The sequence below is a fragment of the Coregonus lavaretus genome, assembly GCF_964263955.1.
Source record: "Coregonus lavaretus genome assembly, chromosome: 32".
NCBI lineage: Eukaryota > Metazoa > Chordata > Actinopteri > Salmoniformes > Salmonidae > Coregonus > Coregonus lavaretus.
In genome coordinates this window covers 28099522-28122738 of record NC_140019.1, presented here as the reverse complement: position 1 = coordinate 28122738, position 23217 = coordinate 28099522, and the positions used below count along the sequence as shown (strand labels likewise).

Genomic DNA, 23217 nt, shown 5'->3' with positions numbered 1-23217 from the left:
ATGAGTCGCCCTTGACATGCCATCCGGGTAGGGCTCGCACACTGGAATTCCTCCAGCGGCGGTTTTGGTGGCCGTCCATCAAGAAGGACGTGCAGGTCTATGTTGAGGCCTGCCCTGTGTGCAACCAGGGAAAGTCGACACGTCAGCGACCCCAGGGACTGCTCCATCCCTTACCTGTTCCTCGCAGGCCATGGTCACACCTTTCTCTGGACTTTGTTACGGGACTTCCTCCATCCCAGGGCAACACAGTCATCCTAGTGGTTGTTGACCGGTTCTCTAAGGCTGCCCGGTTTATTCCCCTGCCCAAGCTGCCCTCGGCCAAGGAGACTGCTGAGCTCCTCATAAACCATGTCTTCCGGATATTTGGAATTCCCCTGGACGTTGTCTCCGACCGAGGTCCCCAATTCTCGTCCCGGTTTTGGGGGGCCTTCTGCAGGCTTATTGGGGCCACAGGGTTCCATCCAGAGTCTAATGGCCAAACGGAACGGATTAATCAGGATCTGGAGACCACCCTGCGGTGTATGGCGGCCAGTAATCCCACGTCTTGGGCCACCTATATCATTTGGGCGGAATATGCCCACAACACCCTCCAGTCCTCAGCCACCGGATTGTCCCCCTTCGAATGCCAGTTCGGATACACCCCTCCATTATTTCCAGAGGAAGAGGCGCAAGTTGGTGTTCCCTCGGCCCAGCGCTTTGTCCAACGCTGTAGGCGGACCTGGAAGAAGGCCAGGCGTACCCTCCTTCGGACCTCCCAGAGATACCAAAGTCAGGCTAATCGCCGCCGCCGGACGGCCCCTAGTTTCCGAGCTGGTCAGAGAGTTTGGTTGGCCACCAAGAACCTGCCCCTCCGGGTCGAATCCAAGAAGCTTTCCCAGAAATACATCGGCCCTTTCCGCATAGCAAGGAAAGTTAACCCTGTTTCTTATCGTTTGGTTCTCCCTCGCTCCCTTAGAATTAACCCCACTTTCCATGTTTCACTACTAAAACCTGTCTTGTCTTCCAGGTCACCTGTGCCTTGTTTCCCCTAGAGTATTTTAGCTGTGTTTTTTCCCCTTGTTCCTCACTTGGTTTTTGAGTCCTGGCTATGTGTCTCCTGCTGTGTCCCACAGAGTCTTTCCGAGTAAGCTTTTCTAAGTTATCTTTATTTTGTTTTTCTCCCCTTGTGGAGTTATTTTGTTTGGACCTCCTGTTTTGTTTACTGTACCTCTGTTAGTATACCTCTTTCTGAGAAGAACTTTTGTTGGATTATTTTTGAAGTGCAAAAGAATACCTTTTTTTATATTAAATCTACTTTGCCTGGAGTATTGCCTTGGGTGTTTCGTTTGGGTCCTACTATACCTCCTCTGTGGCTAAGGGGTAGAACACCCAACTCTCCACATCTGAGACCTGAGTTCAAGCCCAGCTTGTGACAGTTTCACTCCAATGTTTGTAAACAATGTAAATGTAAACAAACACTGCATTGCCTTGAAACAGGGTTAAAACTATACTGAACCAAAATATAAACGCAAGATGCAACAATTTCAATGATTTTACTGAGGTACAGTTCATATAAGGAAATCAGTCAATTGATATGAATTAATTAGGCCCTAATCTATGGATTTCGCATGACTGGTAATACAGATATACATCGGTTGGTCACAGATACCTTAAAAAAAAGGTTGGGGTGTAGATCAGAAAACCAGTCAGTATCTGGTGTGATCACCCTTTGCCTCATGCAGTGCGACACATCTCCTTCACATAGAGTTGATCAAGCTGTTGATTGTGGCCTGTGGAATGTTGTCACACTCCTCTTCAAAGGCTGTGCCAGTTACTGGATATTGGCGGGAACTGGAACACGCTATTGTACACATCAATCCAGGGCATCCCAAACATGCTCAATGGGTAACATGTCTGGTTAGTATGCAGGCCATGGAAGAACTGGGAAATGTTCAGTTTCCAGGAATTGTGTACAGATCCTTGTGAGATGGGCCATGCATTATCATGCTGAAACATGAGGTGATGGCGGTGGATGAATGGCACGACAATGGGCCTCAGGATCTTGTCACGGTATCTATGTGCATTCAAATTGTCATCGATAAAATGCAATTGTGTTCATTGTTGGTGCCTGCCCATACCATAACCCCACCGCCACTATGGGGCACTCCGTTCACAAATTTGACATAAGCAAACTGCTCGCCCACACGACGCCATACACTTTGACTGCGGTTGTGAGGCCAGTTTGACGTACTGCCAAATTCTCTAAAATGACGTTGGAGGCGGCTTATGGTAGAGAAATTAACATTAAACAGCTCTGGTGGACATTCCTGCGGTCAGCATGCCAATTCCACACTCCCTCAAAACTTGAGACATCAGTGGCATTGTGTTTGTTGTGTGACTAAACAGCACATTTTAGATTGACCTTTTATTGTCCCAGCACAAGGTGCACCTGTGTAATGATCATGCTGTTTAATCAGCTTCTTGACATGCCAAACCTGTTAGGTGGATAGATAATCTTGGCAAAGGAGAAATGCTTACTAACAGCAATATAAAACATGTGTGCACAAAATTAGAGAAAAATACGCTTTTTGTGCGTATGTAAAATTTCTGTGATCTTTTATTTCAGCTCATGAAACATGGGACCAACACTTTACATGTTGTGTTTATGTTTTTGTTCAATGTATAATGTTGATATCATGTATGGTCAGTCCTTGTATCTATAGCTCTATGAATTTGAGAGTGGTTACATTTCTCCAGGCCCATCCCTCAGCTTTTTACAGAAACAGGTGGGGTGACCGCTTGCACTTTGTTATTGTTTCAATTAAGGATTCTAGCTTTAATAGATGTTCTGCTACTCAAAATGTACTAAATGTTGTCTATGATTCAATGGCATATCAAAATGTTTAATAATATTATAATAAAACATATAACCTTTTTTTATTTGTCTCCTGTCATATGTCTGCATGTGTAACAGACAGTGTGAGCCATCTACCCAAGTGTGTGACAACTGAGGGTATGGTTCTGTGTCTTTAATTAATTAATTCATCAGGTACTGGGTGTACTTTTTAAAACATTATTGAAATAAGTTTGGTCTTCATGATATAATTAATTGCATCTAAAGGAAGATGAAATCATGTAATATAATTTTTGCAGCCTATTACTGCAAAGAAAAGTACTATATCAACCGCTAGAGGCCGCCAAATGTTTACGCGTAGTTGCCTCTAAAAACATCAGAGTTCAAAGGCCAAGGGTTAGTTTGAAGATGGCTGCCTCCCAAGATGACATGTTTTCTTTCTGCGTGGACACAACTAAAGTTAGCAGTTGTGTGGAAATCCGATTTATTGACAAGATTAAGGTAATGTGCAGACAGTGATTATTTTGAAGAGACTAATTTCAAGTTTATCGGGTCTAGCACCGTTTTGATGCCAAATGCAGTGCCACGCATGCTGTCAATCTGGCAGGCCAACTCTGAAACTACTTTTAAAACGTCACACATGGCCTAGATTTATCATAGTTTATTACTTTAGCTAGCTAGAAAATGTAATTTAGTTAACAATCCATGTGGCATGAAGGAGGTGACTATCTGATTCATGTTAACTACGCTTTTTGTGTAGCTAGCTAGCATCATGTAACATTAGCAAGTTAGCTAGCTAGCTAACGTTAGGTATGTACAGAATCTCCAACTAAACCTTTTGAAGGGGCTAATAAAGTGCAAAGGCTAGCCTTGTCTGAATCAATAGGATACACTTGGTATGGATAAAGTACATGTAACTAGGTGCATAATGAAATTGTCATAGCTAACTATCTAACGTTAAACATTTGCTTTTATTTTAGGGCAAAGGATTATTTGCCAAGAAGGCCATCAAGAAGGGAGACACCATTTTTGTAGAGCGCCCTCTTGTCTCTTCCCAGTTCTTGTGGAATTCCCAGTACAAATATAAAGGTGAGGTGCCATATAGGTTCAAGATTTAGGTGGTTGACAGACTGAACAAATCCTTATTTTATGTTCCTATTGATGGAGCAAAATGTTCCAGCTTGCTTTGCTTTTGTAATCCATATTTTAGATGAACATAGGCTAATGGGAAATGTTGAGTCTTTGAATGGTGTTTCCTACACTATATATACAAAAGTATGTGGACACCCCTTCAAATTAGTGGATTTGGCTATGTCAGCCACCCATGTTGCTGACAGGTGTATAAAATTGAGCACACAACCATGCAATCTCCATAGACAAACATTGGCAGTACTGAAGAGCTCAGTGATTTTCGACGTGGCACCGTCATAGGATGCCACCTTTACAACAAGTCAGTTCGTCAAATTTCTGCCCTGCTAGAGCTGCCCCGGTCAACTGTAAGTGCTGTTATTGTTAAGTGGAAACGTTTATGAGCAACAACGGCTCACCCGCAATGTGGTAGGCCACCCAAGCTCACAGAACGGGCCCGCAGAGTGCTGAATTGTGTAGCTGTAAAAATTGCCTGTCCTCGGTTGCAACATTCACTACCGATTTCCAAACTACCTCTGGAAGCAACGTCAGCACAATAACTGTTAGTTGGGAGCTTCATGAAATGGGTTTCCATGGCTGAGCAGCCGCACATAAGCCTAAGATCACCATACGCAATGCCAAACGTTGGCTGGAGTGGTGTGAAGCTCGCCGCCATTAGACTCTAGAGCAGTGGAAACGCGTTCTCTGGAGTGATTAATCACACTTCACCATCTGGCAATCCAATGGATGAATCTGGGTTTAGCGGATGCCAGGAGAACACTACCTGCCCGAATGCGTAGTGCCAACTGTAAAGTCTGGTGGAGGAGGAATAATGGTCTGGGGATGTTTTTCATGGGTCATGCTAGGTCCCTTAGTTCCAGTGAAGGGAAATCTTAACGCTACAGCATGCGTTGACATTCTAGATGATTCTGTGCTTCCAAATTTGTGGCAACAGTTTGGGGAAGGCCCTTTCCTGTTTCAGCATGACAATGCCCCCGTACACAAAGCGATGTCCATACAGAAATGGTTTGTCAAGATTGGTGTGGAAGATCTTGACTGGCCTGCACAGAGCCCTGACCTCAACCCCATCAAACACCTTTTGGGATGAATTGGAACGGCGACTGCGAGCCAGGCCTAATCAACCAACATCAGTGCCTCACCTCACTAATGCTCTTGTGGCTTAATGGAAGCAAGTCCCCACAGAAATGTTCCAACATCTAGTGGAAAGCCTTCCCAGAAGAGTGGAGGCTGTTTATAGCAGCAAATGGAGGACCAACTCCATATTAATGCCCATGATTTTGGAATGAGATGTTCGACGAGCAGTTGTCCACATACTTTTGGTCATGTAGTGTATTAATGATACAATTACCCTTAGTTATCTCCCATTGAGTCATCCATCCCTGTCTCTTCTCCAGCCTGTGAATACTGCTTGCGTGCTCTGGAGACAGCTGAGGATAATGCCCGTAGACTCAGTGGCAACCCTGGCCTCAGTCTACCCCACACCGAGCTGTGCAAAGTGCGCCCAGAGCTGCACCGAGCTTGTCCACAATGCCAGGTGAGTGCCTCTCACAAGTCTTCCCCCATCTGCACTGCCAATTAAAGGTGCACAATGCAGAAATCGTGCCGCCATTTCCTGGTTGCAAAAATTCTAATTGTACTTTGTGACAAAACAAGCAAGTATAGTGTAGAGAATCATTGTACCATCTAAACCGCTGTGAAATATATTTTCCCTAACCAAAAATATTGTATTTTCAGCTGTTTGAAGCTGGAGTACAAAACCGCACGTAAAAGACGCAAAAACAAAATTTAATAATGTTAGGCATAGAAATGGTGCACATAGAACACATCTACTGCTTCTTAGACTTGCTTTCAAGGAGAATGACATATCTATAAATCACATTTCTATGTGAAATTGGTCGGATCGCCCAAAAAGTTACATAGTGCAGCTTTAAGGACTGGACAGTACTGATCTAAAAACACATTGTAGTTGAAAGCAATATGGAGGATTCCTATTTGCTTTTTCCTGTGTTTTTAGATCGGTAAAGATTAAGGATTAGAAGCCACTTAAATGAAATATACCCACCCAATGCCTGTCCTCCATATGGAGATGTGTTGATATACTGTAGCTACTTCCTCCAGTCAAGTCCAGTGTCTCGCTTTGGTGTTCAGTGTAGAGGTCTTCACGGGTCCTCCCGAACCCCATTACCCAGGCCCCGACGGGGTCAGGTATTCTGTAGTTGATCCTCAGATCTGGTTCTGGTCTGATTTTAATTGTCTTGGGTATATGTAATTAGAACTGATTTGCCGGTAAGGCCCTGTACAGACCCGACCGCGACTACTGCAGTAGAGGGAGGGGGAGAAAATGGTCTCATTTATGCTGGTTTGGCTTTTCGCGAGAGAGGCGCAAGTTTTTCACGAGTGTAGCTTGTTTTTTTCCGGCCAATCACAAGTCATCAAAGCTGCACTAGACTCTGGTTCTGTATGTGTCGTGGTAAATAAGTTAGGAGATCAATGGAGTTAAATGAGAAGGATATGTTTCCCTTTCAACGACCAAGAGCCAACAGATGGTCTGCTACTTAATACTTTGAATGGAGTTGTTATTGTGTAGGATGGGGGGAAAGTGCTGCCTATGTAGCTTGCTTAGCCTAGCTCGCTATCTTAACAAGCTGCTCTTCTTGGTTTGATGCAGTCAAAACGGGTACTATGTAATCAGATTGGATAATAAGTAATCTAGCTTTGGCAGCTAGAAGATAGTGGCTGCTGTCTCTCTCTTCCTCGCGGCACTCAGTCACACAGTCACAAACACAGCAAAGCCCCTCCTAGCTCCGCTCCTCTCTCCCTCGGTGCGTGCATTAACAGCTTGAGTTAATAACGTAGCTAAAAATATATTTTTTCTGCTGCTTCCTTCACTGGGATCGGATCAGACCGGGTCTATACGGGGCCAGGTCTGGTTGTCTTTGGGTCCGTTCTGACCGGTTCTCCATATTTAAAACACCAACTTTTTGGACCTGAGAAGAAGTCTACTTCAGTGAGACTTTGTCTCCCCCTGCAGGTGATGTACTGTAGCAATGAGTGTCGGCAGGCTGCGGCAGACCAGTACCATCGGGCCCTGTGCTTAGGCCCCTCCCAAGAAGACCCGGACCACCCCGTCAACAAACTTAAGGATGCTTGGAGGTAAGATGGATTTGCTGTTTAATTTAATACCATTAGATGGGGCCCATATTTCTCTTGGGCTGAATCTGAAAATGTTACCAAAGACAGTACATTATGAAGATGTCTAGAAACTGCTTCTCCAATAGAAATCCCAGATTTCTCCCGTTGACTTGCCAAACCCTGGTCTGGTCTGCCAAGTCTTGCAATGTTGGGCCTCTGGGTTTCGAAACATTGATGTTACTAGCTTCCTCTGTCCTTGTTTCCTCCAATTCCTTACCTCGCTCTCAAAGATCCCTCCCTTGCAACTCCTCTTTCAGTTAGCTTTGACAGGGAGACGGGAACTGGAGGAAACGAGGACTGGAAAGCAATGATTTGGCAGCTAGTAATGTTTTCAGATCCAGTGCTATTTTGGCTGTAATTGCTGCAGTATGAGGTGACATGATCCCCTCCGTCTGTCCCCTAGGAGTATGCACTACCCCCCTGAGACCTCCAGCATCATGCTCATGGCCAGGATGGTGGCCACTGTCAAACAGGTGAGCCTACTCCTACCTATGCCTTTTTTGTTGAGCTTCTTTAATTCCAAAGTGAGTTGTTCTCTATATTTGCTTTCTGTATTTCATTGTTGTCGGATGAAAACCTCATCTCCAAAATATAAACTTTTCAAGAAATGGGAAATAGTTTTCTTTCCCCCATTTTAACAAACATTCAATTATGAAATTTCAGAAGCTATTTTGAATATGTTTTCTTGGTCCTAGAATCATGTTCAGAGTACATTGAGGGAATTTACAGCTTTCAATAAATGTAAAAAAAAAAAAAAAAATGAACATAGAGTTGAAAGGTTTATCAGACAGTGACGATTTGTAGTGAATGCTTGTTTGAGAATCTTGTGTCTGCGTAGATTAACAGATCTTCACAATACTTGGAGAAGAATGTAACCTATCAGTTTGCTATTATAATACTATGTGCATACCTGTGCATAAAAAAACTCAGCAAAAAAAGAAACGTCCCTTTTTCAGGACCCTGTCTTTCAAAGATAATGAGTAAAAATCCAAATAACTTCACAGATCTTCATTGTAAAGGGTTTAAACATTGTTTCCCATGCTTGTTCAATGAACCATAAACAATTAATGAACATGCACCTGTGGAACGGTCGTTAAGACACTAACAGCTTACAGACAGTAGGCAATTAAGGTCACAGTTATACTTAGGACACTAAAGAGGTCTTTCTACTGACTCTGAAAAACACCAAAAGAAAGATGCCCAGGGTCCCTGCTCATATGTGTGAACGTGCATTAGGCATGCTGCAAGGAGGCATGAGGACTGCAGATGTGGCCAGGGCAATAAATTGCAATGTCCGTACTGTGAGACGCCTAAGACAGCGCTACAGGGAGACAGGACGGACAGCTGATCGTCCTCGCAGTGGCAGACAACGTGTAACAACGCCTGCACAGGATCGGTACATCCGAACATCACACCTGCGGGACAGGTACAGGATGGCAACAACAACTGCCCGAGTTACACCAGGAACGCACAATCCCTCCATCAGTGCTCAGACTGTCCGCAATAGGCTGAGAGAGGCTGTAATGAGGGCTTGTAGGCCTGTTGTAAGGCAGGTCCTCACCAGACATCACCGGCAACAACGTTGCCTATGGGCACAAACCCACCATTGCTGGACCAGACAGGACTGGCAAAAAGTGCTCTTCACTGACGAGTCGCGGTTTTGTCTCACCAGGGGTGATGGTCGGATTCGTGTTTATCGTCGAAGGAATGAGCATTACACCGAGGCCTGTACTCTGGATCGGGATTGATTTGGAGTGAAGGGTCCGTCATGGTCTGGGGTGGTGTGTCACAGCATCATTGGACTGAGCTTGTTGTCATTGCAGGCAATCTCAATGTTTTTTTTTATTTTTTTTTTATTTCACCTTTATTTAACCAGGTAAGCCAGTTGAGAACAAGTTCTCATTTACAACTGCGACCTGGCCAAGATAAAGCAAAGTAGTGCAATAAAAACAACAGAGTTACATATGGGGTAAAAAAAACATAAAGTCCGAAAATACAACAGAAAATATATATACAGTGTGTGCAAATGTAGCAAGTTATGGAGGTAAGGCAATAAATAGGCTATAGTGCAGAATAATTACAATAGTATTAACACTGGAATGCTAGATGTGCAAGAGATTATGTGCAAATAGAGATACTGGGGTGCAAAAGAGCAAAATAAATAATATAGGGATGAGGTAGTTGGGTGGGCTAATTTCGGATGGGCTGTGTACAGGTGCAGTGATCGGTAAGGTGCTCTGACAACTGATGCTTAAAGTTATTAAGGGAGATAAGAGTCTCCAGCTTCAGAGATTTTTGCAATTCGTTCCAGTCATTGGCAGCAGAGAACTGGAAGGAATGGCGGCCAAAGGAGGTGTTGGCTTTGGGAATGACCAGTGAGATATACCTGCTGGAGCGTAGACTACGGGTGGGTGCTGCTATGGTGACCAATGAGCTAAGATAAGGCGGGGATTTGCCTAGCAGTGATTTATAGATGGCCTGGAGCCAGTGGGTTTGACGACGAACATGTAGTGAGGACCAGCCAACAAGAGCGTACAGGTCACAGTGGTGGGTAGTGTATGGGGCTTTGGAGACAAAACGGATGGCACTGTGATAGACTACATCCAATTTGCTGAGTAGAGTGTTGGAGGCTATTTTGTAAATTACATCGCCGAAGTCAAGGATCGGTAGGATAGTCAGTTTTACGAGGGCATGTTTGGCAGCATGAGTGAAGGAGGCTTTATTGCGAAATAGGAAGCCGATTCTAGATTTAACTTTGGATTGGAGATTCTTTATGTGAGTCTGGAAGTTGAGTTTACAGTCTAACCAGACACCTAGGTATTTGTAGTTGTCCACATACTCTAGGTCAGACCCGTCGAGAGTGGTGATTCTAGTCGGGTGGGCGGGTGCCAGCAGCGTTCGATTGAAAAGCATGCATTTAGTTTTACTAGTGTTTAAGAGCAGTTGGAGGCTACTGAAGGATTGTTGTATGGCATTGAAGCTCGTTTGGAGGTTTGTTAACACAGTGTCCAATGAAGGGCCAGATGTATACAAAATGGTGTCGTCTGCGTAGAGGTGGATCAGAGAGTCACCAGCAGCAAGAGCGACATCATTGATATACACGGAGAAAAGTGTCGGCCCAAGAATTGAACCCTGTGGCACCCCCATAGAGACTGCCATAGGTCCAGACAACAGGCCCTCCGATTTGACACACTGAACTCTATCTGAGAAGTAGTTGGTGAACCAGGCGAGGCAGTTATTTGAGAAACCAAGGCTATTTAGTCTGCCAATAAGAATGCGGTGGTTGACAGAGTCGAAAGCCTTGGCCAGGTCGATGAAGACAGCTGCACAGTACTGTCTATTATCAATCGCGGTTATAATATCGTTTAGGACCTTGAGCGTGGCTGAAGTGCACCCGTGACCAGCTCGGAAACCGGATTGCATAGCGGAGAAGGTACGGTGGTATTCGAAATGGTCGATGATCTGTTTGTTAACTTGGCTTTCGAATACTTTCGAAAGGCAGGGCAGGATGGATATAGGTCTGTAGCAGTTTGGATCTAGAGTGTCACCCCCTTTGAAGAGGGGGATGACCGCGGCAGCTTTCCAATCTCTGGGGATCTCAGACATTATGAAAGAGAGGTTAAACAGACTAGTAATAGGGTTAGCGACAATTTCAGCGGCTAGTTTTAGAAAGAAAGGGTCCAGATTGTCTAGCCCAGCTGATTTGTAGGGGTCCAGATTTTGCAGCGCTTTCAAAACCTCAGCTGTCTGAATTTGTGTGAAGGAGAAGCGGGGGGGGCATGGGCAAGTTGCAGCAGAGGGTGCAGAGTTGGTGGCCGGGTTAGTGGTAGCCAGATGGAAAGCATGGCCAGCTGTAGCAAAATGCTTGTTGAAATTCTCGATTATTGTAGATTTATCGGTGGTGATAGTGTTTCCTAGCCTCAGTGCAGTGGGCAGCTGGGAGGAAGTGCTCTTATTCTCCATGGACTTTACAGTGTCCCAAAACTTTTTGGAGTTAGTGCTACAGGATGCAAATTTCTGTTTGAAAAAGTTAGCCTTTGCTTTCCTGACTGCTTGTGTATATTGGTTCCTAACTTCCCTGAAAAGTTGCATATCGCGGGGGCTATTTGATGCTAATGCTGTACGCCACAGGATGTTTTTGTGCTGGTCAAGGGCAGTCAAGTCTGAGGAGAACCAGGGGCTATATCGGTTCTTAGTTCTGTATTTTTTGAATGGGGCATGTTTATTTAAGATTGAGAGGAAATTACTTTTAAGGAACAACCAGGCATCCTCTACTGACGGAATGAGATCTATATCCATCCAGGATACCTGGGCCAGGTCAATTAGGAAGGCCTCCTCGCTAAAGTGTTTTAGGGAGCGTTTGACAGTGATGAGGGGTGGTCGTTTGACCGCGGACCCGTTACGGACGCAGGCAATAAGGCAGTGATCACTGAGATCCTGGTTGAAGACAGCTGAGGTGTATTTAGAGGGTATGTTAGTCAGGATGATATCTATGAGGGTACCCATGTTTACGGATTTTGGGTTGTACCTGGTAGGTTCGTTGATAATTTGCGTGAGGTTGAGGGCATCTAGCTTGGATTGTAGGATGGCTGGGGTATTAAGCATATCCCAATTTAGGTCACCAAGCAGTACAAACTCTGAGGATAAATGGGGGGCGATCAATTCACATATGGTGTCCAGGGCACAGCTGGGGGCTGAGGGGGGTCTGTAGCAAGCGGCAACAGTGAGAGACTTATTTCTGGAAAGGTGGATTTTTAAAAGTAGAAGCTCAAACTGTTTGGGCACAGACCTGGATAGTATGATAGAGCTCTGCAGGCTATCTCTACAGTAGATTGCAACTCCACCCCCTTTGGCAGTTCTATCTAGACGGAAAATGTTATAGTTGGGGATGGAAATTTCAGAATTTATGGTGGCCTTCCTGAGCCAGGATTCAGACACTGCTAGAACATCAGGGTTGGCAGAGTGTGCTAACGCAGTGAATAACTCAAACTTAGGAAGTAGACTTCTGATATTTATGTGCAAGAAACCAAGACTTTTGCGATTACAGAAGTCATCAAATGATAGCGCCTGGGGAGTAGGAGTGATACTGGGGGCTGCAGGGCCTGGGTTAGCCTCTACATCACCAGAGGAACAGAGGAGGACTAGAATAAGGATACGGCTAAAGGCTTTAAGAACTGGTCTTCTAGTGCGTTGGGTACATAGAATAAAGGGGGCAGATTTCCGGGTGTTATAGAAAAGATTCAGGGCATTATGTACAGACAAGGATATGGAAGGATATGAGTAAAGTGGAGGTAAACCTAAGCGTTGGGTAACGATGAAAGAGATAGCATCACTGGAGGTATCTCTAGAGGCATAAATTGAGTCGGTCTCCGCGTGTATTGGAGGAGGTGCAAAGGAGCTATCTAAGGCAAGTTTAGCTAGGCTGGGGGGTCTGCAGTGATATAGTACAATTAGAAATAACCGAAACAACAATAAACTAACCATGTTTGGGCTGAGTCTAAACATAAACAGGATGTAGTACCGTAAAAAGGAACAGTCCAGCAGATATCAGCTGTATAGCTGAGTTATCATAAGGTCCGGTGGTAAACTAGTGAGTAAGAGGCCACGGCTAGCGTGTGCTAGCGGGCCGGGGCTAGCAGATGGATGGAATCTTCGTGGTTAACGTCGTAACCACATCAGACGATTTCGTCGGCAGACCAGTCGTGTAGGATCGGCGGGGCTCCGTGTCAATACTAGGTGGTCCCGTCCGGTTGACAGAGAGGTAGATAGCCGGGAGATGGGCTTAGCTCAGGATAATTAGCCAGACCACAGCGTCCGTTTTGTTGTAGCTAGCTGGTAGCGACGAATCCGGAGTTAAAGGTCCAGTGATTCAATGGTTCCAGCGGAAAAACTGATATGTTCTGGGTCGATAACGCGCTGTGCAGACTGGCCGAATATCCGGTGATCAATGTCCAGTGATTAAAATTAATCCCGCAGAAGAAAATCCAATGTTCTGGGTGAAACACCGCTAGCTAAGGCTAATAGCAGGTAGCTAGTTAGCTGGCTAGCTAGTTTCACTGGAGATTCTAGATAAAAGGTAAGTCAATAATAGAGTCCGTTCCACATTGAGTGAGGCGGGTTGCAGGAAAGTATATTTTGTAGAAGGATGAAAAGTCTGATAGGGAAATAGGTACGAAAAATACAAAAAAAACAAGGTATTTACAGGCTATTTACAGACACACGACAGAAACAGACTGCACTACTTCGCCATCTTGGATATTAACGCACAGCGGATCTCAATCCCATTGAGCACATCTGGGACCTGTTAGATCGGAGGGTGAGGGATAGGGCCATTCCCCCCAGAAATGTCCGGGAACTTGCAGGTGCCTTGGTGGAAGAGTGGGGTAACATCTCACAGGAAGAACTGGCAAATCTGGTGCAGTCCATGAGGAGGAGATGCACTGCAGTACCGTACTTAATGCAGCTGGTGGCCACACCAGATACTGACTGTTACTTTTGATTTTGACCCCCCCTTTGTTCAGGGACACATTATTCCATTTCTGTTAGTCACATGTCTGTGGAACCTGTTCAGTTTGTCTGTTGTTGAATCTTGTTATGTTCATACAAATATTTACACATGTTAAGTTTGCTGAAAATAAACGCAGTTGACAGTGAGAGGATGTTTCTTTTTTGCTGAGTTTGTGTATCTCAAACATAATAATAATAATAATAATAATAATAATAATAATAATAATAATGTTTGAATTTGTGTCATGCAGGCCCAAGACAAAGACTGCTGGCAGAAGTTGTACTTTCAGTTCTGCAGCCGTGCGGCCAACGAGGAGGAGGAGATTGCACACAAGCTGCTGGGAGAGAAGTTCCAGGTAAGAATAGAGGTAGTGGCTGTGTCTGAAAATGTTAGCTACTACCTGTCAAATCCTTGCTTCCTCAATCTTTTGTTTCCTCAATTCCCCTCATTGGACCACGTGTAACAACATAGGAGGTCTGAGGAAGCGACCTTGGAACCTCTCCTCCAATGTGCTTAGAGAGGAATTGAGGAAACAAGGTTTGAGCTTCAACATTTTTTTTTTTCCAAATTTGTGCTAGTGGTTAAGAGCGTTGTGCCAGTAACCGAAAGGTCGCTGGTTCTAATCCCCAAGCCGACTAGGTGAAAAATCTGTCGACGTGCCCTTGAGCAAGGCACTTAACCCTAATTGCTCCTATAAGTCGCTCTGGATAAGAGCGTCTGCTAAATGACTAAAAAAATTAAATAATAATATTAGATTTGACTCATTGTAATAGATTATAGACTACTGTAAAACTTCAATTAATAGCCTGGGCGTTTATTTGCTTAAATCACTGAACACAACAGGCATTATTACAGACAGCCTTCTGTTTGAGCCCGGCGTCTATTTACTTAATGCACACAGCTTTTGCTTATTTGCATAGTTAAAGGAAAAATCCACCCAAAACCACTCATTCCTGTTCTTTAGTGTTACATAACGCTAATATGTGAGAGTTTTTGTGAACAAATGCTTCATTTTGTCGCTATAATAAGGTTGGTAGCAACATGTGAAAATAGTTGTGGAAATCTGTTGCAGGGCAAGTCGGCTGCAAAACCCACAATGCAACGCTCTCTCTATGGGCTGGCTAGTTAGCTAGGTAGCTTGCTATCAAATGTAGCTACCCACAATAATACCAGTCAATATCAGCATGTGAAGTAGCTAGTTAGCTGTAAAATCGCCTAAACAAACTATCGATTTAGGAGTCTACAATCTCACCATATTCAACCTGCAGATCGATGTGGCTCACAGAGTGGAGTTTGACTATCTCAACAGCACCCTGGACTGAAGAGGCAGAAAATTTGGAGAAATGTGTTAGACCCTCTGTTAAATTACAGATTTCTCGAGGTAGAAATATCGCAAAAATGTGACCAATGGCTCATTCGAGATAAGACAACCTCCCGCATTATGACATTGATCAGAATTGAAATCTGACATGCATGATAGACGTTTTCGCAATCTAATAGTCGTATTCCTATTAACTTCCTATGTCATACCGGACAAATTTCTGTTTGCTTTAACGGCAACAGCTCAGATACTCATGAAATGACCCAGGGAATCGATAGAACAGTCTTTACTTTAATTGTTTAATTCCAGCATTCACTTCCAATATTTTAATACATTTCTTAATTTCCTGCACTGTTATCATTTACACACTGTCACGTTTCGTTTGTCTTAGTATTTAAAAACACAAAATGGACAGAATAATTATTATTCGACTGTGCATTTCCGTCAGTTCTTACTTCCGCCACTAGAGGGCGATCAGACAAATTCTAGGGGTCTGTACTCCCGAAGTTGACTGTTTTTTTGCTTGCCAATTAGCTAGCAGTTCTCAGCTGTTAGCATCCAAACGCTGGCAGTTTCTTACAGGTGATAAAAATTGATTACCATAATTGTTTTGAGTTTTCGAATAATACTGAACAAAAATATAAATGTAACATGCAACAATTTCAGTTACAGTTCATATAAGGAAATCAGTCAGTTGGAATAAATTCATTAGGCCCTAGTCTATGGATTTCACTTGACTGGCAATACAGATATGCATCTGTTGGTCACAGATACCTTAAAAATAATCGTCACGGTATCTCTGCATTCAAATTGCCATCGATAAAATGCAATTGTTTGTTGTCTGTAGCTTTTGCCTGCCCATACCATAACCCCACCGCCACCATGGGGCACTCTGTTCACAACGTTGACATCAGCAAACCGCTCGCCCACACAACGCCATACACATGTTGGAGGTGGCTTTTGGTAGAGAAATGAACATTCAATTATTTGGCAACTGCTCTGGTGGACATTTCTGCAGTCAGCATGCCAATTGCACGCTCCCTCAACTTGAGACATCTGTGACGTTGTGTGACAAAACTGCACATTTTAGTGTTAGTGGCCTTTTATTGTCCCCAGCACAAGGTGCACGTGTGTAATGATCATGCCGTTAAATCAGCTTCTTGACATGCCACATCTGCCAGTTGGATGGATTTATCTTGGCAAAGAAGAAATGCTCACTAACAAGGATGTTAACAAATGTGTGCACAATTTGAGAGAGAAGCTTTTAGTGCATTTGGAAAATGTAGGGGGTCTTTTATTTCTGCTCATGAAACATGGGACCAACACTTTTTACATGTTGCGTTTTATATTTTTGTTCAGTGTATTTAATGTAACAAATCAAACATAAACCTCATAAACAATTCATTTAGATCCAGCATTTATTTGCTGAAATGTGTGCCGTTGCCCGGATATAAAAAATGACAGCCGGCTATTTGAGACTCAGCGTTTTAATTGAAGTTTTACGGTATGTTGCCTTCATTTTGTAGGGACAGTTGACCTTACTACGAACCCTGTTTACAAAGGCACTTTACGATGATCATCTCAATAGGGTGAGTGGACACAATTTCCCCTTTCATGACCAATTTATTTATGGGCATACATGTTTGTCGAGCTGATACTAGATACTTGGCTACTTCCTTGTCACCCTGGAGACGACTGTAAAATGATATCTTTTTTGGATTGAGTAATTTCCCATGAGTGAGTTCTGAGCTGAACATGTGTGATGATGATGCAGATACTGTATGCTATAAGGGGTGTCCTTTCATGTTACAGTGGTTTACACCTGAGGGATTTCTCTCCCTCTTCTCCCTGGTAGGGACCAATGGACAGGGCATAGGTACCAGGTAAGGTTCAGCTCTCAATCTTTCCAACTCATAAATTATGGATGTTATGGACATAAATGATGCACTTACGGAGTGCCATTAGTCCCAAAATCAAAGTGCTGACATCGTTTTCTTGTGTTTCTTTACCTAGCTCTCTCAGCCAATGGGTTCATGCATGTGATGCATTGGAGCTGACTAGCCAGCAGAGGGAGCAATTGGATTCCTTCATTGATCAACTATACAAGGACATTGAGAAAGGTCACTATTTCCCTTCCTACACTCAAGTACAGTGCTGCTTCCCGAAACATCTGTACCGTTTGAGGAATACTGGGGAAAAGCTGTCTGATTAAAATATTTTAGTCTAAACCTACATTACCAAGCAAGTGATTTCAGAGGCTTTGTGCAGCTCACATTTTATGATAGACTGTAAATTATACTTGGCGCCTCTGAATTGGGGTGGCTCGACTCGGGCATATTTGAAATCGTTAGTAAAATGGAATGAATCTCTTCTACTGAGAATGGAGGTCAGAGCTGAATTTGATTTGTCTCCGCAGAGACCGGTGACTTTCTGAACTGCGAGGGTTCTGGGCTCTTCCTACTTCAAAGCTCATGTGAGTTGTCACTATCAGGTGGCTTCTGACCCCATCTTCCAGAATCCACAAACTTGCACATCATACATAATAAATTAAATGAACTACTGCCCTGGTCAAAAGGCCATGTTTACAGTCAGTCTCAAAGACTTGTTTTGGTTGTTTCGTCTACTCTCTAGGTAACCACAGCTGCATACCGAAAGCGGAGGCATCTTTCCCGAACAACAACTTCTTGCTTCACCTCAGTGCCCTTAGTGACATCAACCCTGGAGAGGTCAGAAGAGGACGGGGGGGGGGGGGGTTGATACATTCTGGCCATGGATAAACGGGAGAGAACTCTTCGTGTGCTCAGTTGTCAGCCGGTTTTAGCGGTCAGAGACTGAGGATTGAAGCCGACGTGTCAGGCTATCAGATATTGAGAAGGCTTGCATCTGCCTGTAACTGTAGCGTCTGAGGAGGCCAGAGAAATGTTTTGCCAGCCATAGATAGAATTCTGGCCCAAAAAAATTGTGCATTGTTGTGTAAATATATCCATATATAGTAACAGTAATGGGAGGTCTTTTGATGTGAATGTCCTCATCTGCTAACTTAGTTTCCTCACATCTCCAGGAGATCTGCATCAGTTACTTGGACTGCTGTCAGCGTGACAGGAGCCGTCATAGCAGACAGAAAATCCTGAGGTAAACAACTGAAATCCCCTGTCTTTTTGACAGACTCAAACTGTTCCCAGTTCAATGGCCACCCTCCCAGGCAATAACAGGCAATCCTGGGCCAGCACAGCCGAGGGCTTCTGGTGGTTATTCTGGTGCCTAACAACGCTCTTGGTCGATTAGCAAGTCATCAATCCACTACCGATTTTACCCCCTTAAAGGGGGGCTGAACTTCCTGATTTAGCCTCGGTTTTAATTCTCCTCATTAGGAAATGTGACTGAGAACGAGATTTGGGTTTTGGAGGCGTGTGTGTTGGAAGCGTTTGTACTTTCACTGCCAAAACAGTACAGTTAGTCACTCATCCTTCTACACTGAACAAAAATATAAACGCAACATGTAATGTGTTGGTCCCATATTTCATGAGCTAAAATAAAAGATCCCCGACATGTTCCATATGCAAAATAAGCTTATTTCGGTCAAGTTTTTTGCACAAATTTGTTTACATCCCTGTTAGTGAGCATTTCTCCTTTGCCAAGATAATCCATCCAATAAAAGGTCACTCCAAATGTGCAGTTTTGTCACACAACACAATGTCACAAATGTCTCAAGTTTTGAGGGACTGTGCAATTGGCATGCTGACAGCAGGAATGTCCACTAGAGCTTTTGCCAGAGAATTTAATGTTCCTTTCTCTACCATAAGCCACCTACAACGTCGTTTTAAATTATTGGGCAGTACGTCCAACTGGCCCCATAACCACAGACCATGTGTAACCACGCCAGCCCAGGACCTCCACATACGGCTTCTTCACCTGCGGGTTCGTCTGAGACCAGCCACCTGGACAGCTGATTAAACTGAGTATTTCTGTCTGTAGTAAAGCCCTTTTGTGGGGGAAAAACTAATTCTGATTGCCTGGGCCTATGCTCTCCCAGGTCCACCCATGACTGCACCCCATAGATTAGGGCCTAATTTATTTATTTCAATTAACTGATTTCCTAATATGAACTGTAACTCAGTAAAATTGTTGCATGTTGCGTTAGTTTTTGTTCAGTATAGATAACTTGAAACTGTCTAACCCGGTCTTGTGTCTGGAAGTAGCAAGCCAACTTCTTTCGCCTATTAGCTTCAGCCGACTGTGGCAAAGTTGGTTTGTCTTTGGATAGCCTGTGGGGATAGTTGGGGGCCGGCAAGAAATTACACTATGTAAATGGGACAATATTTTAATGTTGCACACCTTTTAAAATTCTCATTAAATGCTTTCAATATTTGGATATGAATTTCTAAAATGTGTAGTTTTCAGGTTGTCAATGAAATTTGGAGCTATTGACATTTTAAAATATTCTCCCATGTACATTTAGAAATTTACTGATGGTCCTTAACTTGCCCCATAGGGATATTGAATGTCAAACCAAATTGACCACGGGCATTACGATTGGCTCGTGTGCAGCTGCGCTCTGAATTGATGATTACTTGGGTGCTGCCAGCTGTGGGCAGGATTGAAATAAACCCAACCCTAGGAAAACTGTTATGGTGTACTTCATTCTGTCACAATTTTTTTTCTCCTAATTATCTGGCAAATCTCCGTTTTGGAAGAGACTGACTTTATGACAAATTATCTGATTTACACTTAGTAGTACATTTTGACACTAGAATAAATGTTTCTGACTCATATCGATGCCACATAGGCCATTTTCAAAAGGAGATGTTGCTTTTTTTTGTTCAGTCGGACTTTAAACCCAGGCAGGCTTGTTCTGCAAGCCCACTTTGGATTCACATTCACTGTATCCTGTTGAAAGGCACTTTTACCTTGAAACGCCGCAACTCCCAGAAACTGGAGGCAGTGAAACGTGAACAAAGACGGGCCTCAGTCTCTTTTCTCAGCAAATGATAACAATTCAGACCCACCGTGTATTATGCTTACATATACAGTTATATACATTGTTTACAGTATGGGTGTTGAATCATGGCATTTATTTTTAAAGAGAAGTGATCATAGATTGACGCAAATGCATTCTATCAGTCTGCGTTATGTTCTTTCTCTCTGTCTGTCTGTCCAGAACGAGACAGGCAGCTGTGTGACTTATGTAACATCGTTATTCTCTTCGCAGGGAGAACTACCTGTTCGTCTGCTCGTGTCCAAAATGTCTTTCTCAGATGGATGAGCTAGATCTGACGTCGGAGGAGGAGGAGGAGGAGGAGGAGGAGGAGGAGGAGGAGGAGGAGGAGGAGGGGGAGGGGGAGGGGGAAACGGAGGGGGATGACATGGAGGAGATAACGGACGTCTGAGGGGGAAAAAAAGACCCATCCTCTCTTCCTCCCTCCCTCCCTCCCTCCTACTCACCCCCTCCCAAAATCCACTATCAGCCACGCTAGCTAACTGCAACTCTGCCCAGTGAAGACCAATTTCAAAGAAGACATATCAAACACCAAACATATATTTTTTCAAGGAAAAAGTCACTCACTGGCCCGACGTTTTGGATCTCCCCCTTGAAAAGCATTTGGTGACATGACTGTACAGTAGCAGGTCTCATCTCACCTCTAGAGTAGCTTCTGCTTATTGGAAATGTTTACATTAAAGACAGTTTAGTACCCCTCTAGAATGGTAGAAACCATTAAATAGACTAGATGTAATTCATTCCTTAGGTGTTGCTTTCACCTTTGCCCTCAGAACAGCCTCAATTCGTCAGGGCATGGACTCTACAAGGTGTCAAAAGTGTTCTACAGGGATGCTGGCCGATGTTGACTCCAATGCTTCCCACAATTGTCAAGTTGGCTGGATGTCCTTTGGGTGGTGGACCATTCTTGATACACACGGGAAACTGTTGAGCGTGAACAATCCAGCAGCGTTGCAGTTCTTGACACAAACTGGTGTGCCTGGCACCTACTACCATACCCCGTTCAAAGGCACTTAAATATTTTGTCTTGCCCATTCACCCTCTGAATTGCCCACATGCACAATCCATGTTTCAATTGTGTCAAGACTTAAAAATCCTTCTTTAACCTGTCTCCTCGCCTTCATCTACACTGATTGAAGTGGATTTAACAAGTGACATCAATAAGGGATCATCGCTTTCACGGGTTGTTCTCAGCATGATTGTACCACAGTCCAATCTGCGGCAACTGCGTGATGCCATTGCGTCAGCGTGGACCAACATCCCTGTGGAATGCTTCCGACACCTTGTAGAATGCCTCTAATAATTCAGGCTGTTCTGAAGGCAAAGGGGGGTCTGACCGAGTACCAGATGGGTGTGCCTAATAAACTGGCCGGTGAGTGTATGTTGTCTGTTCTGTTCTGAGAAGGATAATGCACTTAGCCATCCTAGTAGTGATAACATTACAGTATGTACAGTGTAGATGAAGTAACCGGCCCAAATTAAATACATCGATTTTCATGTGATTTGAGAGGTCTATCAAGGAGGATTAGAAACATTCATTGTAACCGATGAGTTAACCATCAGCAAGAATAACCTTGAGCAGTAAAAAGCTATTGTCTGTTAACTATTTCCCCTTTTATTGAGGAGAACTGTTATTCCACATTAGTGAAATTGTTGCTACTGCCCACACCTGAATCAATACAACCACAATGACCGTAATCTTCAATGCCAACATGTTCAATGTTACCAAACAAATATGGTTAACATCAAATGACTCACCTCAATTAACTCAGTTGGCATTCAGAGCACTGGTGCATGAGAACAAATTGCTTTTGATGTCACACAAGGACATGCTGCAGCATAAGAACAGCAGCAAACACTGTGAGATTTTCATTTTTACCACTCTGGCATAAACCATTGAGATTAAAATGTCTTGTCTCTTATTTGCTCTATTTGTATTCTGCTAAGTGCAATTAGATTTTATGCAGAAGTGAAGCCAACTGGTAATTTCTCTGTTTTTATCAACTATGACCACATGTCAGCATTGCCTTGAAGCAGACAGATACCCTGTGGATAACTGGATATTCTGAAGTTATAAGATCTTATCTGTGAGACCATGAAGATTTGACAAGTATTCCTTCCTAGTCATATATTGTACTTCCTTAATGGGTCTTTTAATTACTGTATCATTTGTGCCTGTTGATGCTTCATGCGACCTTGACTTTGCTATAGGCTATTATTATCTATTGATACTCGATTGTGACTCAAGAACAGCCTTGCAAATACATCTACGTCTTATTGGAGCAGTGAACATGTATTTGCTGTTCCCACCCTGCTTGGATGTTAAGATGCCGACCCAGGAAGATAAAACGGCAGATATTTAGAATAGGTACAAAAAAAATCTCATAGCCTCATTTTTGGAGTGACCTATTTTGTGATTTCACACCTGCCCCCATTTTTTTCAGTGACGCACATTTTTCTCAGTGGACATCATCAGTATCTTCCCTATGGGATTGGTTTAGAAGAGTCAAATGCAAATTTACACTGGACGTTCACATGAAAGATGAAAGGGAACATATTTTTACTTCCATGAGAGGGATGCACACCTGGGATCCGGCATGGCGGGAGGCTGAACCTCTGGACACGTCTTGGAGTGAAGTCTAACAACCATCGGCCGTCATCCTCTGAGCTCATGCCAACATCCCCACGGGACCTCTGCAGCTCTGGAATGTGACTGCTTTTAGCAGAGCGGTCCACAGTAGGGGTTGAGTGCAGTTAGCCACACAGCACTCCCTTCAAATGGAGAAAGTGTGAAGGTCAAAGGACATGCCCCAGGAGAAAGGGGCTGACCCTGTTGGCTGACCCAGAGCCTCATTTGAAGATGGAAGGGGACAGGAAGTGTAACGAGGGGGGTGGAGGAGGATGATGAGGGGGGTGGCAGTGTCTAAATAAAAGGCAATTATACACATGCAGAGAAAGGGGCCTTTATTCTATCTCACCAAGGACAAAACACTAACAATCTACGTTTCAATAATGAGATTGGAAGGGAAGAAAAGTTGATGCATTATAATCATTGCCAAGACATGCAGATGGAGAGAAATTATAAAATTAGACATGGTAAAATCAGATCAAATCATGTCAGACTTAGATGTGCAGGTTTGATGTTCACACTGATTTTATAATGCAAAACCTTCCGTATCTGAGTAAATGTTCATGTACAGAGTCTCATCTTTACAGGT

At 43.7% G+C, this 23217-nt stretch overlaps 1 protein-coding gene across 1 annotated transcript; it reads left to right on the top strand.

Moving 5' to 3' along the window:
- The first annotated feature begins 3217 nt into the window (after nucleotides 1-3217).
- On the top strand, nucleotides 3218-21919 carry smyd5 (SMYD family member 5). Its single transcript, XM_084149849.1, has 13 exons — nucleotides 3218-3334; nucleotides 3814-3922; nucleotides 5377-5516; nucleotides 7014-7135; nucleotides 7578-7647; nucleotides 13933-14037; nucleotides 16530-16592; nucleotides 16816-16886; nucleotides 17017-17123; nucleotides 17420-17476; nucleotides 17635-17729; nucleotides 18065-18135; nucleotides 20213-21919. Exons 1-13 carry the CDS (start codon nucleotides 3242-3244, stop codon nucleotides 20388-20390), a joined length of 1281 nt encoding a protein of 426 aa, XP_084005975.1. The 5' UTR covers nucleotides 3218-3241; the 3' UTR covers nucleotides 20391-21919.
- Nucleotides 21920-23217: the final 1298 nt, after the last annotated feature.

Coding starts and splice junctions, on each gene's coding strand:
- smyd5 (XM_084149849.1), top strand. CDS start 3,242: ATGGCTGCCTCCCAAGATGACATGTTTTCTTTCTGCGTGGACACAACT. Junction 16,887..17,016: donor GGACAGGGCATAGGTACCAG/GTAAGGTTCAGC, acceptor TTCTTTACCTAG/CTCTCTCAGCCAATGGGTTC. Junction 17,477..17,634: donor CTTCCTACTTCAAAGCTCAT/GTGAGTTGTCAC, acceptor TCTACTCTCTAG/GTAACCACAGCTGCATACCG.